The sequence below is a fragment of the Dasypus novemcinctus genome, chromosome 27 (assembly GCF_030445035.2).
Source record: "Dasypus novemcinctus isolate mDasNov1 chromosome 27, mDasNov1.1.hap2, whole genome shotgun sequence".
NCBI classification, from domain to species: domain Eukaryota; kingdom Metazoa; phylum Chordata; class Mammalia; order Cingulata; family Dasypodidae; genus Dasypus; species Dasypus novemcinctus.
Window position 1 is genome coordinate 35,623,166 of NC_080699.1, and position 15,135 is coordinate 35,638,300.

Genomic DNA, 15,135 nt, shown 5'->3' on the forward strand with positions numbered 1-15,135 from the left:
CAGTTGAAGAGTAGTAAGTGGTAGGAACTGAGGGAGGAGACACGGCAAAGGGTCAAATCTTTGAGCCTGGTAAACCCAGCAACGGACTCAATGCGTGGATGCACTTCCCGGTCTTCACAGAACCTGCGTCTATCCGGCCCTGCGTGAGGAGGCAGAGTCGCTCGGGATGGAACCCACCCCGGCGGACAGCCCCCCTTCCCGACGCCATCTGACCCCCGCGGACGCCGAGTCCCCTGAGACGGATGGAACGTTTAGACAGCTTTTCTCAAAATCCAGCTACCGGGCCGTTAACTGAGGTCCAAGGGTCCTCTTCCCCGCTTCGGGGTCCTAACCTGACGACGAGACAAAACACGACAAAACGACACAGTAGCGGTTCCAAGCCCGCGGCCAGGAACAGGCAGGATGGGATTTTCCAAGGCGTAGCCCAAGTTCCCGCGCTCCTTCCCGCCCCTGGGGGCGGGCCACGAGAAAATGTGCACCAAACAGAATGTAGACGTGAAGACGTTAACCCTCACGACCAATAAGATAGCGGGTGGGCGGGGACGAGGGCGCCGGTTCGCCCTGCCGATTTAAACCTCCGTGGTGGGCGGTTAACGGTGTCTGTCGCACCAGAGCCGGCGGTGCGCATGCGCGCGCTGCGAGGCTGCTAACCGAAATTCGCTCGCCGCCACCCCGGGCGGCGGCTCTGAGGGAGGCGACGCGGGCTTCGGCGGGACGGGTAAGCTCGGGCGAGCCACGGAGAAGGTGATGCACGGGGAACCTAGAGCCGCCTGCTCCGGTGGGCCGTGGTCCTTTCCCACCGCCTGGAGAGGCCTAGTCCTGAATAATACCAATTTGTCCCCGCCGTGCCGTCCCCAGCCTTGGCGCTACTGAGAAATCCAGATTGTAGTTTCCCAAGGCAGCGTGTCAGCGCTGCGGTGCGGATGGGGCTGTCGGGGCCCTTGCCCGGCGCTGCGGTGCCCGGGCCCCCCAGCTGCCCGCGGGGACGCGCGCGGCCCGCGGTCTCGCCGCGGCGTGGGGAGGGGTGCGGGCTAGGTCCCCCTCCCCGTGCTGGAGCCTTGGGAAAGGAACCGAGCTCCCGGGAGGCCCGACGCCAGGTGGCGGGGTCTGTTTTGGTGTTAGTATCCTCACCTTCGGACTTCTGGATGTAGCACAGACAGCTGTTTCGGACAAAGCTCTTTCCCTAATAGAGTTAGGTTTGGGTGTAAAATAGAATTTATTATGTAAAACATTTAATTATATACTAATATAATAGTGCATTAATAAGTAGATGCTTTATTCAGTCAGTAAAATATTGGGAACAATTGTCTATTTAAATCTAGATGTGCATTATTTCTAATGCATGTATGGTATCCATTACAGTACATGGCTGTACTTTTTTTTTTCCTGGCTGTACTTTAACATTTAACAAATCCCCTGGAAGTGGGTTATGCCTTAGAATTATGGTACAAATTAGGTTTTGATTCATAATGCTAAACTGCCCTCTAGATGGAAAGATTGGTATCTCCCACTCACAGAATATAGACATATTTAACTGTAATAGTTAGAATCCAACTATAGACACAAACTCTCTATCCCAGTTTAAAATCCTCCCCTCCTCCCACTCACAAATCCTTTCAGTTCTAAGCTAAACCTGTAACACTGAATCAAAGATTTTTGAAGAGAAGATACAGTTGGGCCTTTGGGATATTACTGTACTTATTTACAAAATATAAGCTACTTTAGCTTGTGTGTCAAAGTTTTTCCTCTAAGAAAAGAGTAAGGATTATCTGGTCTTTACAGTAAAAACAAAGAGAAAGAATTAATTTCCTGTGGACCTTATTCTCTGTTTATAGTAATATGTAATACAATCTTAGGAAGTCAAACTAGAGAACTGAAAAAATAATAATAAATCAAATTGTTAACTGGAAAGCCAAAGGAGCAGGGTACCTTCAAAATAAAAAGGCATTGCATATGATTTGACTGATTTTTTTAACATATGACTTTGTTTTTATAAATAGTATTGTTAATTCATAAAGTTTTTTAAAGTTTGTATTTCACTAGCTGCAAATACCTATCTTCACACATTCAAGAAAAAATTGGGAATATGCCATAATTTAAATGCAAAGGTAATCACTGTGTAAGTAACATATAGTACATATGCCATAAGAATAAAAAATAAAAACTTGGCTTTAATGACAAAAATTCCCATAGCCTGGGAATGGAATTCCTATTGCATTTCTGTCCCTTCTTTATTCTATGTCCATCTTTTTTAGTAGGTAGTTTTGTATTGCATAAAACATTGAATGGTATGGTACTTTTCATGAAGCTCCATTATATAATCATTTAAACTTCTCAGCCTATTGAAATAATTCCATTTTCAAATAAGAAAGATCTATGCCCTATTTTATGTTCTCCTAACATTTAGACAATCAGAGACAATTAGGAATTTTTACAAACCACTTCAGATAGTGAGTTATTTTGCAGTTACATTCTGGGGCTTCTCAGTTGCTCCAATCTAGTCAATCTTGTAAGAATTTTACTTAGGATCTAAGACCCTGATCTCTAACTCCTGTCTACAGGTCTCAAAGCATATGGCTTTTAAGTTACTGCTTTTCATCCCATGTATCATCTCTTTAGAATTGACTTTTAATAACAGTGATTTTTTTTTAAAACTCTGTCCTTTTCAACTTTAATACTCATACCAATCATGGTACACTGAAATAAGGTAGGAAGTTGAAAAATATAAAATACTTGGGGGTTTTTCTTTACATGTAGGTGAGAATATTCTTGCATGCTCAGATATTAAACTAAAAACAGTCCTTTATGTCAAAATTAAAGGATAAGACAATGATATCTTAGGAACTCGGGAAAATTGTAGCAGATTAGGCCCCCAAAAAACATGGCATGATTCACCCAGAAAACCTGGATCGTAACAAGTATATTTGCACAAATCTTGGTTATTTTGTACCACTATTTCTCTATAAAATGGGGGTGTCTTCTGGTTCCTACTCTGCTAGGGTGTAAAAGCTATTATAATGTGCTCCTCCTTAATACTTACATGCTATTTTATGTCCTCAACCTGGAAATCTTCACTCAAGTCTTATTTCTGCAATCTACTTGTTTCTAGACTTATGTAGCACTTATGAAGCATCAGTTTACTATTATTTGTGTATTTTCTTTAAATTTGTAGAGCTTTTAAAATAATATGCAGCAGAGACCGTACATGGTTCAAAAAGCCTATATTTACCCTTTGGTTCTGTACAGAAAAAAGACTGCCAAGGTTACACTACACTAATATGCCTTTTGCAAGAAGAGAAGCTGTGTGTTATTCAATTAGGTCACTTCCAGGTAGCATCATGCCTGGCACTAGACCAGGTTACCAAGTATTTACTTGGATTTAATATTTCAAAATTCTGTCTTGGAAAATAAGACACTCAGACAAAGCTCCTTTTGAGACTCGCAAATATCTCATTTGCTGTTTCAAAAGAAAAATAAAGGCCAGCAAAACAGATTCGATACTTCCAGGATCAAGCTTTAATGAATTAGAAATTCAAGGCACAGGTTCCTAGGGTGTACCTAAATACATCTTCATTTTACAGTTGCTTTTTGATTCTTCCATCTCTTAGTCCTTTAGGACAGGGATAACAGAATTGTTTGATTCTTTTTTGTTAAGCAAGAACGTCCTTTAATAGGGCCTTTTAGTCTTTTTTTAAAGAGCCAATCATCTGAGTTTCTAGGACTTCTTCATAATATCAACACAGACCCTTTTTGTTGGTTTGTCCAAAATAGTATTTTCTTCCTCTAGTGTGTCATTACAATCCCTTTTGACTTTTATTTCTTCTTTGTGGAATAAATATGGGTGCTCGATGCGTCCCCTACGTACATAATGCTGGATTCGGGATTCCAATCCTTGGCATTTCGGACGATCCATTAGGGGCTTATATGTACGCATTTTCACTCCTTCTACAAAGGCACTGGTCTGCTTTATGACACGGGGCTTTACATTTCTCCACTCTATTACTCCATCCATCTCTGGTCCTATAATATACACAATCAAGCATTACATGGATACAATAGAATTGCCTCCAAACTACCTCCCCCAGAACCCTTTATAATTTGTGAATAATTTTATTCCTAAATTTCCCTATCATACCTGTCCCATACGGCACTGCAACAGACTCTAGTCCTTGAAGCATACTATATAACATGTGAGTTTTAACAGCATGATCAGCCCATAGTCGTTGTAGGTGAGTGACATTGAACTCCTGAACCTCCTGGTCATAGATCCACTTGATATTTTCAAACTTACAGTCATATAAGACTAGAGGAAATTCTACAGCCATACTAGAGAAAAAGAAGAAAAACAGGGTTTGAGAATACACAGCAGCTATCCACCAAATCTTTTAAAAAAAAAAAAACCTGATGGTTAGTCGGTATAAAAAAAAGCAGGGGAAAATTGTTGATGTCAATATTGGTATCTATTAACTAAGAAAAATATCTAATAACTAGTATCTAATAGTATCTAATAACTAAGAAAATATACCACCTCTAAGTTTTATAATTTAAAATAAAAAGCAGCAAACCATGGATGCAACTGGTTCTTCTTATCTTTATTAGAGTAAATCTCAATGGTAACAAGTCACCTAAAAGCCACTTTAGTTCCACCTACTGCTGTAATTAAATTACTAATCTAATTAACAGCCAAGCTTGTTAATAGAATTCCAAGTTTGTATAGAAGGGAGTGAAAACTAGATTTCACTGCTTACGAGTTAATTATTGCTATCTATTTGACCTCAGCCTGTTCTCCAAAGAAATATCTGACTATTCTTTCTGCCCTTTATACCATTTCAGAAACTGAAAATTAGGAAAGTTTCAAAAACACCATAGTACTGAATACTTCTCAGTAATACAAAAAAAAGCAAGATCTAATATGATTAGTTTAATGCTTACTTTAAGTGCACCAGAACCTAACAATAATGCCTCTTAACATAAATTCAGAAAAAGATATGAAAATGAATGTTCTCTTATTTAAAAGGCCTAGTCCAAACATGGTTTCTTTGCTAATGGGATAGCACAATGAGAGAGGAAAATTAAGATACCACTCCCTCCACATGTTCAAACATTCTACAACTTAGCCTCAATGCCTTAGTTATTTGGGCAGTCATGGTGGTGGAAAGGATATGTATATTGTATTAAAGATAGCTAAGTAAAAAACATTCTAAGGGCTATACTGGAATTTTTTTTTTTTTTTTTTTTTAACAACTTACCTGTATTGAGGTTTCTGGGGATTTTTCTCTATGTTTAGAAGCTCATCGATAATCTCTGGTTTCTCCATTCCTTGGCCAATCAGAAAAAGGATGGCCATCATGCAGCGGACTTGATGATAAAGGAATGCCTGGCCAGTCACTTCAAACTGACATAACTGGAAAGGTTCTTGCCATTTCTCCTCATACAGGCTTTGGCCCACTAGCTGTACTTGAGCAGATAGAATAGTCCTCTGAAAATTAATCACTCCATTGGCTACATCCATTTTACATAAGTTCCTGAAATCGTGTGTGCCAACATACTTCTGAGCTGCATAATTCATGGTTGCAATATCTAAATCAGAACGAGGGAAAAAATAGTGGTAAGTCCGTTCAAGACAGCTGAACCTAGCGCTGAAGCTCGGCTCTACAGGAGCCCAGGCCAGGATACGGATGTCTGGAGGGAGCACCCGATTGAGAATGTGGGTATAACGAATCTCTTTAGTGATCTCCTGAGCAACATCATTGACTTCATCTTTCAAGTTCAAATCCTCTGAATCCCAGGTCCTTGGAAAGTGAGAACGAAGGTCAAGAGAAATCACCTGTGGAATTAGAGAAAGACACTCTTTTAGAGAGATACAACTAACCTGAATTCTCAGCATAACACCTAGAATACCTTGGTATTGCTCTTTTTTTTTAAATGAGGTATCATATTGTATTTGGGTTTCAGAAAAAAATCATAAATCACTTTTTTTAAAATGTTCTACTATAGTAAAAACAAAATAGTTTGATTCTCTTAACTCTGTAGTCATAAATTGAGTTTTACAGACTTTGAATACAACATATTTTAAGAAAAATTTGTTGCTGAATCATTGCCAACTAATAATATTTAACCCTTGGTATTGCTTTGGAAAAAAATATATATACTGGCCCTTACCTGTCCAAAGGCACTAACTCCTTTGTCTGTTCGCCCACACCGGTGATAGTTGGATGTCTGTCTGCTTTCTACTAGTCGAGTCTTGATTAGAGCCTCAAACAGTTTTTCTTCAATGGTATTGTTTGTGTTTTCCTGACTGGCAAAGCCCTGGTAACTCCAGCCCAGATAGGCTATCCTCAGGGCTACATGTCTTTGGCCATGAGCACTAAAATCAAATGCACGCTTAGCTTTTCCAGCTCCAGAAGAATCTTGTCTAATGTCTGAATTCTTGTTGCTGGCCTTTTCTTTTTTAAGCCTTTGTACTTCCTGCTCTAGTTCTTGCACTCTTTTTAGGAGTTTCTCAGTCTGGTTTGTGTCTTTGTCATTTTTAGCCATGACAACGCCAGGAAAAAATGAATCAACACAGGCCCACCCTATCTGAAAAGAGAGTACAGGGTTACAACAATTACAGTGCAGATTCCTTTGATGATGTCAATATCATCTAAGACTGAATGCCCAAAGAATTTAGACTTTCACTTCTCTCCAGGGATACAAACATTCAGCTCATTAATGAGTTGGTTCTAATCACTTTGTATATTATTTCAGATATTTTTCTTTTCCATCCTGTCTAAGCCAATTCACGGGAAAAGCAAAGTGGCATCAAAATCCTTTAGCTATATCATTGTTGTGGTTTAAGTATTCTACATATGGGGGAATGAAAAGTCTGTAGATTTCATTTCTAGCCAAGATGACTGAGAGTTAATTTTGATATTTTCTCCCCAAACATTTCCTTTTTATTTTCTCATTATTGGTCCGTTTTTTCCTAGTCATAAGATCTCTTTAGATGGAATAAATATTTCTACTCTGAAGTTTTATTTCCCAGTATTTCAAATGTAGTAAGTGGCGTTCATGTTCTACCATCTAATATGCAAGTTCTGTCTTAAAGGTGGTGCAATGGAAGCTAGCCTAATTGAAGATAAACCTATCAATGATTATACTTCACTTGGGAAGTAGAACCTGGACACAAGATTTTTCCTACTTTAAGCAGTCTTGATGGCAGAAAGAAGGTAATTAAGCATCAGTGCTTCAATGATATTTTTCTAAATACAAATTAATGCATATTCTGATAATGGATTTCTGTACCTTAAAGAGTTTTCCAAGAGTCAGTGTGGATAATTCAGATTTTAATGTTGAAATTCCTGGCATATTTCAGTAATCTGGGATGAGGACAACTGTACAGTATCCTTAAAATTGGGGCAGTCCATGTGATGCATTTGGAAAAAACCTTGACCAAAAGAGGGAAAAACGAAATACAAGAGTTTTTAAGGCTAAGATATTTCAGAGATACGAGGTCATTCCAGAGGTTACGCTTATGCATGTCTCAGGGGAACCTTACTAAGTGCCACAATAAACACAGCTTCAAATGGGTGCTCCTTGGGGCTGTAGAGACATCTGGGCATTAGAGTCAAGGCATACAACCCCATGAAATCAGCACCCTGTTGGTGGACCTTGCCTTGGAATATATGGTAACCTTTCTCTCCAGTGTAAGAGTTAAGACTCATTGATAATTTCTCTATATATGATTCTTATACCCCTTTTATTTAAACCTATAATTAGCACTATATAAATATATGTCCCAGAGATGTAAATCTTGCAGCTGTTCATGAGGGGGTGAGCCGAGTCTCTGCAGAGTTGCACCCAGCACCTGCTCTCCAGTTCATTGGACACACCCAGGACAACGAAGTGGTAACAGACAACATCCATCCCAAAAAGAGAGAGTATCCACAACTACATGTAAAACAGTTCCTTCCATCTACCCCCTAAGATCTAAGCCCCTCCTAATCTGATGCAGAGCAGGCTTCATCATCCCAGAATCCTCAAGACTGAGGAATGAATGAATATTAAGGGGGAATGCAACCATGGACCAAGGTAGACCATTACTGTAGTAACAGAAGGACTTATAATATTGATGTAAAGATAGGAGTTACCAGAGGGTCTGAGGGGAAGGGAAGGGAAGAATAGGTGGAACAAAGAGCATTTTTAGGGCACTGAAATTGTTCTGCATGATATTACAAAACATATCTATATAATACAGGCCATTGTCAAACTTATAAACCATAATGTAAACTATAGGCCATGATTAGTAGCAATTCTTCAATATTTGTTCAAGTATAACACATGTACCATGCTAATGTAATAAGATGTTATTAATAGAGGAAAATGTAATGGGGATGGAATATATGGGAATCCTCTATATTGTCTATGTAAAGTTAAAAAAAAAAGTGGGGCCAGTCCAAACAACTTATGACTGATGATTACTCTGGTTATAGAAGATAGTCACCACATCTCTTCTAAGGCTGACAATGGTATCTAAGTCTGGGTAGCTCATTTAGTTCTTTGCCCTTTCAATTCCTGTATCTGATAGGTAGTTTAAATGTTAAAAATGAAGCTATAAAAGTATTAAAAGACTTGGGATGGGAAACGCATTTCTAAGTAAGGAAACCAGAAACTGTAGAAAGCCAAAAAAAGAAAAAGTGACTACCTGAAAATAAAAATTTCTGTCCATCAGGGAAAAAACAAAGGCAAAAGACAGAAACTGGGGGAAAAATTTTAATGCTGGTAAAGGGCTAATTACCTTAATAGGTAATTTGTCCAGAATATAAAAATCAGGTTTAATATACAATAAGAAAAAGTCCAAAACACAAAGGTAAATGGGCAAAGAACAAGAATTTCACACAAAAAAGAAAAAAAATTGCCTTATTTTGTTCAATTAAATTAAAATTTAAATGAACTTTTTTTTAACCAAATTATTACAAAAATGAGAACATTTGATGATAACACCATACTACAGAGGGAATGGAGAAACAAGCTCTGTAATATACTGTTGGTCAAGCTTCTTCAAAGGACATTTTGGCAGCAGTTATCAGAGCTGAACACACACATACCTCACAGCCCATTTTTCCTTTTCAGAAATTTACCCTACAGAAATGCTGCACAAGTATGTAAAAATGTTCTAAGATAATCATTATAACAGTATTTAACAACAGAAGACTATAAACCTAAATTTCATCAATAAGGAAATGGCTGAATAAATTGTATTACATCCATACACTGAAATTCTGTGCAACTGTAAATAAGATTAAGTCTATGTGTAGTGGATCACCAAGATTATCTTTAAGGTTCAGAAGAGTTGTATAATATACTCATAGTTGGCAAAGGATGTGTGTGTATGAGTGAAATACTGCTTTCATGGTTTTGTATTTTGTGTGTGGTTTTTTGTTTACATAAATCACTGTTATGGTTAAGAGCAAGGACTCTGAAGCTAGATTGCCTTAGTTATAATTCCACCTTCACTAGCTGTGTACCCTTAGGCATGTTAATCTCTCTGAGCCACATGTTACTCATCTGTAAAACCGAGACAATAAGAGTACCTACCCTATGATTGTGAGGATTACATGAATGAATATATGTAATGCACAGAACAATGCCTGGTACATGAAAGGGCCCTTTAACTTTTTAAATGCACAATGTACACTGAGCACTGTCCCCCATATCATGAAGTCTTGAGTTTTTCTTATACCAGAACTCACTTGTCCTGATGTAGGAGCTACTAAAGGGGAAGAACTGGAGAGAGTAAACAGGGAATAGATTCTTTAGAGCTGAATTAATGCCCCCTCCATTGTGTTCCCATACTACCTTGTACTAATCTCTTTTATAGCACTTATTATAATTGCCTTAGCCATCCTTTTCCATTTGACTGCTCTAAAGTTAGAGACAAAGGAATAAATAAATAATTTATGAACAGGGGGTTTATTAAACGACTGATGAAATATTTTCTCTTACAGAAGGCCCTCCAATGTAGGGGAATCCGTGGAGGAACTCACAGGACCTAATGGACAAAAATGGGCCAATATGGATTCAGAAGAACAAATGTTAGCAGCTGCTACAGCTTTTACCCAAATCTGTGCAGGGCAAGGTGAGGGTGATGTTAGGAGAGAAGCCCAGACTGTCCAGTATGATCCTTACAGTAAAGCGTCAGTTACCCCAGGAAAGCGACCTGTACAGCTGCACTATCCACATGTGGAAAGTAATGTCCCTTCAGAAGTAGGTTCAGAGGCTTCCCAAAGACTCCGAAAGCCAGTGATGAAGAGAAAGGTGCTGCGTAGGAAGCCAGGTGGGGAAGTATTAGTGACAGATGAGTCAGTTATCAGTGAATCAGAATCTGGTACAGAAAGTGATATAGATCTCTGGGACTTGAGACAAAAGCTGATGAATCTGCAACTGCAGGAAGACAGAGAATCTCCGCTTGATATTTCACAGAAATTTAATCTACCACATGAATACCAAGGAATTTCTCAAGAAGATCAGCTCATCTGCTACCTGCAAAGAGAAGGAATAGGCCCTCCAGCTTATGAACAAGACCTGATTGTTGCCAGCCGTCCCAAGTCCTTCATTCTTCCAAGGCTGGACCAGTTAAACCGAAATCGGGGCAAAGTAGACCGGGTAGCCCGTTATTTTGAGTACAAACGAGACTGGGACTCAATGCGATTACCTGGCGAAGATCATAGGAAGGAATTACGCTGGGGTGTCCGAGAGCAGATGCTGTGTCGGGCAGAACCTCAGTCCAAGCCTCAGCACATATATGTTCCAAACACTTACCTAGTACCAACTGAGAAAAAAAGATCTGCCCTTCGCTGGGGTATTCGATGTGACCTTGCAAATGGTGTCATGCCCAGGAAGCTTCCCTTCCCTCTTTCTCCTTCTTAAGTTTTTTTTTTTTTTTTAACCTATCTCCTTTCCCAGGATTGTTTGGGATAGCATGATTCTTTATAGCTCTCTCTCTCAAACAGGAACAACTGACTTCAAAAACCTATAGACCATTATAGAGTAAGGACTTCACCCGTTATTGGTCTTTCCTAGCTACACATCAAGTGGTATCAGGTACCACTCACCTTACAAATTACCACTCTCAAATCCAGCAATTGAAATCATGCCAGAGAAAAACAGTCCTGGTATTTTTGTCAGATTAATAAGCACCATTTCTGTTCTATAACCATTTTTCCTTTAGCCAGTGTGAGTTGCTGTGTTTTCATTAGCATGTGTTTTTTATTGGGTGTTAAACTTATCTAATAAAGAATTTTTGGAAATCCATAAGCTGGACCTTTTGTTAATTTTTACTTACCAAAGAAAGTTATATGATGATCTATAACCTGGACTGTGATTCTGCCTTCATTATACTCCCCATCAGGTAATCACCACCTAAGTAATGAGACAAAATGAAGGAACAAAAACCTGTCCTTCACAGTCTTAAGGAGGGGGGAAGATAACAGCATAGAAAACTGCCCCCCATTACTAAAGGAATACTGAAAAAAGATAGTTGCGTCAAATACACCACTATATGGCATAAAGGCCTTCTGGTTGACATTTCTGGAATATGCCTTTCGTAATTTGCCATTGAGATTTTCAAGAATTATGTCTGCTTCTTGAAAGCTACTTACACTCTAATAGAACATCAAACTATGAACATCTGGAATCAAATGCAAACATAAAATCCAAAATGAATCTGGCCTATTTTGGTACAAACCAAAACACTTAATTCTGCTCACCTTAAATCAGAATGATCTGTTCTTGATGCTCCTAATCCAATGACAAACATTAAATTCTGGGACTTGCCAATTTTAACATTTGAAGCCAGAAGAGCAACAGCAGAAATAATTTATCCAGAAGAGTAAATGTAAATTAGTTTGCCTGTTCAAGGAAAAACAGCTATTTAACATAAAACCAAATGACCTCAACTGGGACCATTACTGACTGCCAAAATACCTTTGTATATTTATACATATATATATATACACACATATATATGTATATAAATATATGTATAATGTATAATTAATACATTGACCCAGTTATATTCATGGGCATTTATCAGGAAAAATTAAAAAATCAGTAAAAGATGTATGTAAACTTAAAAACATCCAAAAATAGTGAAATGGCTAAACAGACATCAGAATATTAGCCACCAGAAATCATGTTATAGAATCTGAAAAAACAAATGAAACAGGTTTCAAACTAATATGGTCTGACCTTGGTCATACACCCACCCATATCCACAGGCAAAGCACAATAACCAAAATGTTAACTCTGGGTAGTGAGATTAGAGGTAATTTTTCAAACTTTTTTTTAAAATTACATGGTATTTTTTTAAGATTTTTAAAAAATTTATTTCTCTCCCTTCCCTCTTCCCCGTCCCCCTCCCCCCCCCCCAGTGGTCTGCTCTCTGCGTCTATTCGCTGTGTGTTCTGTTACCGCTTCTATCCTTCTCAGCAGCACCAGGAATCTGTTTCTTTCTGTTGCATTACCTTGCTGCATCAGCTCTCCCTGTGTGCAGCGCCATTCCTAGGCAGGCTGCACTTTCTTTTGCACCGGGCGGCTCTCCTTACGGGGCACACTCCTTGCATGTGGGGCTCCCTTATGCGGGGGACACCCCTGCGTGGCAGGGTGCTCCTTGCGTGCATCAGCACTGCACAAGGGCCAGCTCCACACGGGTCAGGGAGGCCTGGGGTTTGAACCGCAGACCTCCAGTGTGGTAGTCGGACGCCCTACCCATTGAGCCAAGTCCACTTCCCTACCTGGTATTTCTTGCCCACAGCAAAACCAATCCAGTGATTTACCTTTAATACTCTTGTTATATAGATATTAAAGTCAATACTACCAAAGGAAAAGAAAAAAAAGCAAAACGTTTCCAAGATGATTATCTAGTTCAACCACTTACCTTACTATGAAGAACTAGTCTAGAGGGGTTGGCCTGGTCATACAGCAGATCTTTGGAAAAAATCTGATCCCAAGACTACCAACTCAGTATAGTTGTTTCCCCACCACACCGTACCTTTTTAAGGGTGACTTGAAGAGTGGATCTTAGGCAGACATCTAAGATAACACCTGGGTGGGGAACGCCAAATCTCCACGAGGAAATTTATACATGCACTAAGTACTGAAGCGCTGACTAAACCAAAAAGCCACCGTCGTGGTTCTGTTTTGTTTTTGCAAAGTTTAAAAAAAAAGTGGGGGGGGGGTCTAAATGTCCAAAAGATTAGGAACCTGGGAAGCGGAAGAGGATGTAGCTTAGTGGATGAGCGCCTACTTCCATGTAGGAGGCCCTGGGTTCAATTCCCAGTACTTCCAAAAAAAAAAAAAGATTAGGAACCAGTGGAGTTGTAGAAAGAACATTTCTCGTGATAAACATTTATCTTAAAGTAAATGGGATAGGGAAGAGGGGAATGTCCAAAGGATCAGGAGACACGCACTATGATTACTAATATTGAAAATTAATCGTGGCGTGTAAAACAATCCCCAAAAGGACTAAGACTGTCGCCAAGCCTCCCTTCTACCCCACATACTACTGGGATCCTTACCTCTCTCCACAAGTGCTTAGTTTCATGAGCAAACAGAATTCTAACTGGGGCAATAGAGACTTGTCCCCACAGTCCAAGAGCCCGCTAAACTCCTACAGAATCGAAGTAAGCCCTCCAACTGCTATTTCTGCCAGGAACCCAAGAAAGTACCAATCACGAAACTTAGGTGTTCTTAAACGACGTTCCACGTCCCAGCGGCACCTTCCTGAAACTATCAATGTCGGGGGAAGCGGGGTAGAAAGATAATCGTTCAGCTTTTTGTCCATTCCTCTTCGAAGAACCCTGAAAGTAACAACAACCAAAAAAAAAAAAAACCAACCCATCCAACTCTTACCTTCCGGCCGTCGGCCATGCGGGATTTCGGAGACAGGAAGCCGTCTCTCTGCGTCATCACGCGCGCCCCGCGGCCTCATGGGAGATAGAGTCGGCCTCCGCGGGAAATGTAGTTCGAAGGCCGAGGGCGCCTGCTGGACGCCTCAACCCACCTGACGCCTTCTAGTGCAGCCACCGTTTCCACCCCGACAAGGAAAAATCTAGCTGTACAAAAATAGATAGGAGGAATTCTAGGGCCGCGCTAAAATAATAGAGGACGTCATTTTTCAATGGCCTGCTATCCGTACACGAAGATCTAGAGATTAAAGATCCTGGCCCGATTTTGTTAAATTAGTAGGGGGGAAAAAACACGACTAGAATCCGGATGAAAGGCTAAAAAGGAGCGTGATCGTCTCAAAGCTGACGATGAGGTGCCCGAGCGTGGGCGCACTGCCCTGGAGCTTTGCTTCAGCACCAAGGAGAGATCACGGCTGGGGCGCGCCCCGTGTTTGGCACAGCCATCCCCGCCTCACGTCCAAAGTCGCTGAATCAATAAGATTCCGGTTAGAAAACTGAAGGAAAAGGGGGGGGAAAAGCTGGTTCTTTTGTCCAAATTCGGCAGGCATTAGTAAAAGGGATCGACTCCGGAATATGCAGTTGCACAGAGGAGGTTAAGGTGGTACTTCAAGGAAAACAGAGTGCGCTGGGGGCTGCTTTACCCAGGCGCCGCATCTCAGGATAAAATTTAACAGGAACAGCTATATGGGGACATCACCGAGCCCGAGGCCCGGGAACAGCTATGAGAACTCGAATAACTGCTTCTTCTCGCTAACTTGCGCGCCCGAATTCGTCAGAGTCATTCGCCCGCTTGGTCCCTTCTATCTCCACTCGCCTTATATCTTGTCACGCGGTGGCAGAAAGGTCCCAGGAAACACGGACCCAAGAGCGGGAAGCCTGGCGGCGGACACGGCGCTCCCCGCCGCCAGCGCAGTCTGGGTAGCGGGTGGTGGGGCAGGGGGACTCGCCGGTCGGGCGCCGGTCGGGACACAGAGCGCGGCCGCTCGGTGCCCAGCGGTTGCGGGGCTTAGCCGACCTGAGCAGCAGGAGAAAGATCGCTGCCAGAGCGCCCCCTCCCGGCGCGGGCCCGGGGTTGGCCCACCCGAAACCTGGCGCCTCGGCACAGCCGTCCCCTCCCCCTCCTCCCCGCCCTCCCCGCCCTCCGCAGCCCTCCAGCCTCCCACTCCCCCGCGCCCCAGCGCCGAGACCC

General features: G+C 41.1%; 2 protein-coding genes across 7 annotated transcripts; one reads left to right on the forward strand and one right to left on the reverse strand.

Annotated features, from left to right (window-relative positions):
* The first annotated feature begins 608 nt into the window (after positions 1 to 608).
* Positions 609 to 11,295, forward strand: HYLS1 (HYLS1 centriolar and ciliogenesis associated). The gene is made up of 3 exons (XM_004469250.5): positions 609 to 718; positions 7,088 to 7,208; positions 9,987 to 11,295. The coding sequence occupies exons 2-3, from the start codon at positions 7,195 to 7,197 to the stop codon at positions 10,906 to 10,908; spliced, it is 936 nt and encodes a 311-aa protein (XP_004469307.1). The 5' UTR covers positions 609 to 718; positions 7,088 to 7,194; the 3' UTR covers positions 10,909 to 11,295.
* Positions 3,494 to 15,068, reverse strand: PUS3 (pseudouridine synthase 3). 6 transcript variants are annotated; one of them, XM_071212400.1, is made up of 9 exons: positions 14,761 to 14,982; positions 13,891 to 14,093; positions 11,748 to 11,889; positions 11,324 to 11,400; positions 7,285 to 7,426; positions 6,163 to 6,579; positions 5,250 to 5,827; positions 4,136 to 4,326; positions 3,494 to 4,020 (listed from the first exon to the last, which is right to left on the reverse strand). In XM_071212400.1, exons 5-9 carry the CDS (start codon positions 7,345 to 7,347, stop codon positions 3,716 to 3,718), a joined length of 1,554 nt encoding a protein of 517 aa, XP_071068501.1. In that variant the 5' UTR covers positions 7,348 to 7,426; positions 11,324 to 11,400; positions 11,748 to 11,889; positions 13,891 to 14,093; positions 14,761 to 14,982; the 3' UTR covers positions 3,494 to 3,715. The 6 variants fall into 6 exon arrangements, with proteins under 6 accessions (XP_071068501.1, XP_058145467.1, XP_058145470.1 ...); XM_058289484.2 differs by having other exon boundaries at positions 13,891 to 15,068; XM_058289487.2 differs by having other exon boundaries at positions 6,163 to 6,575; positions 13,891 to 14,952.
* Between the last annotated feature and the right edge of the window lie 67 nt (positions 15,069 to 15,135).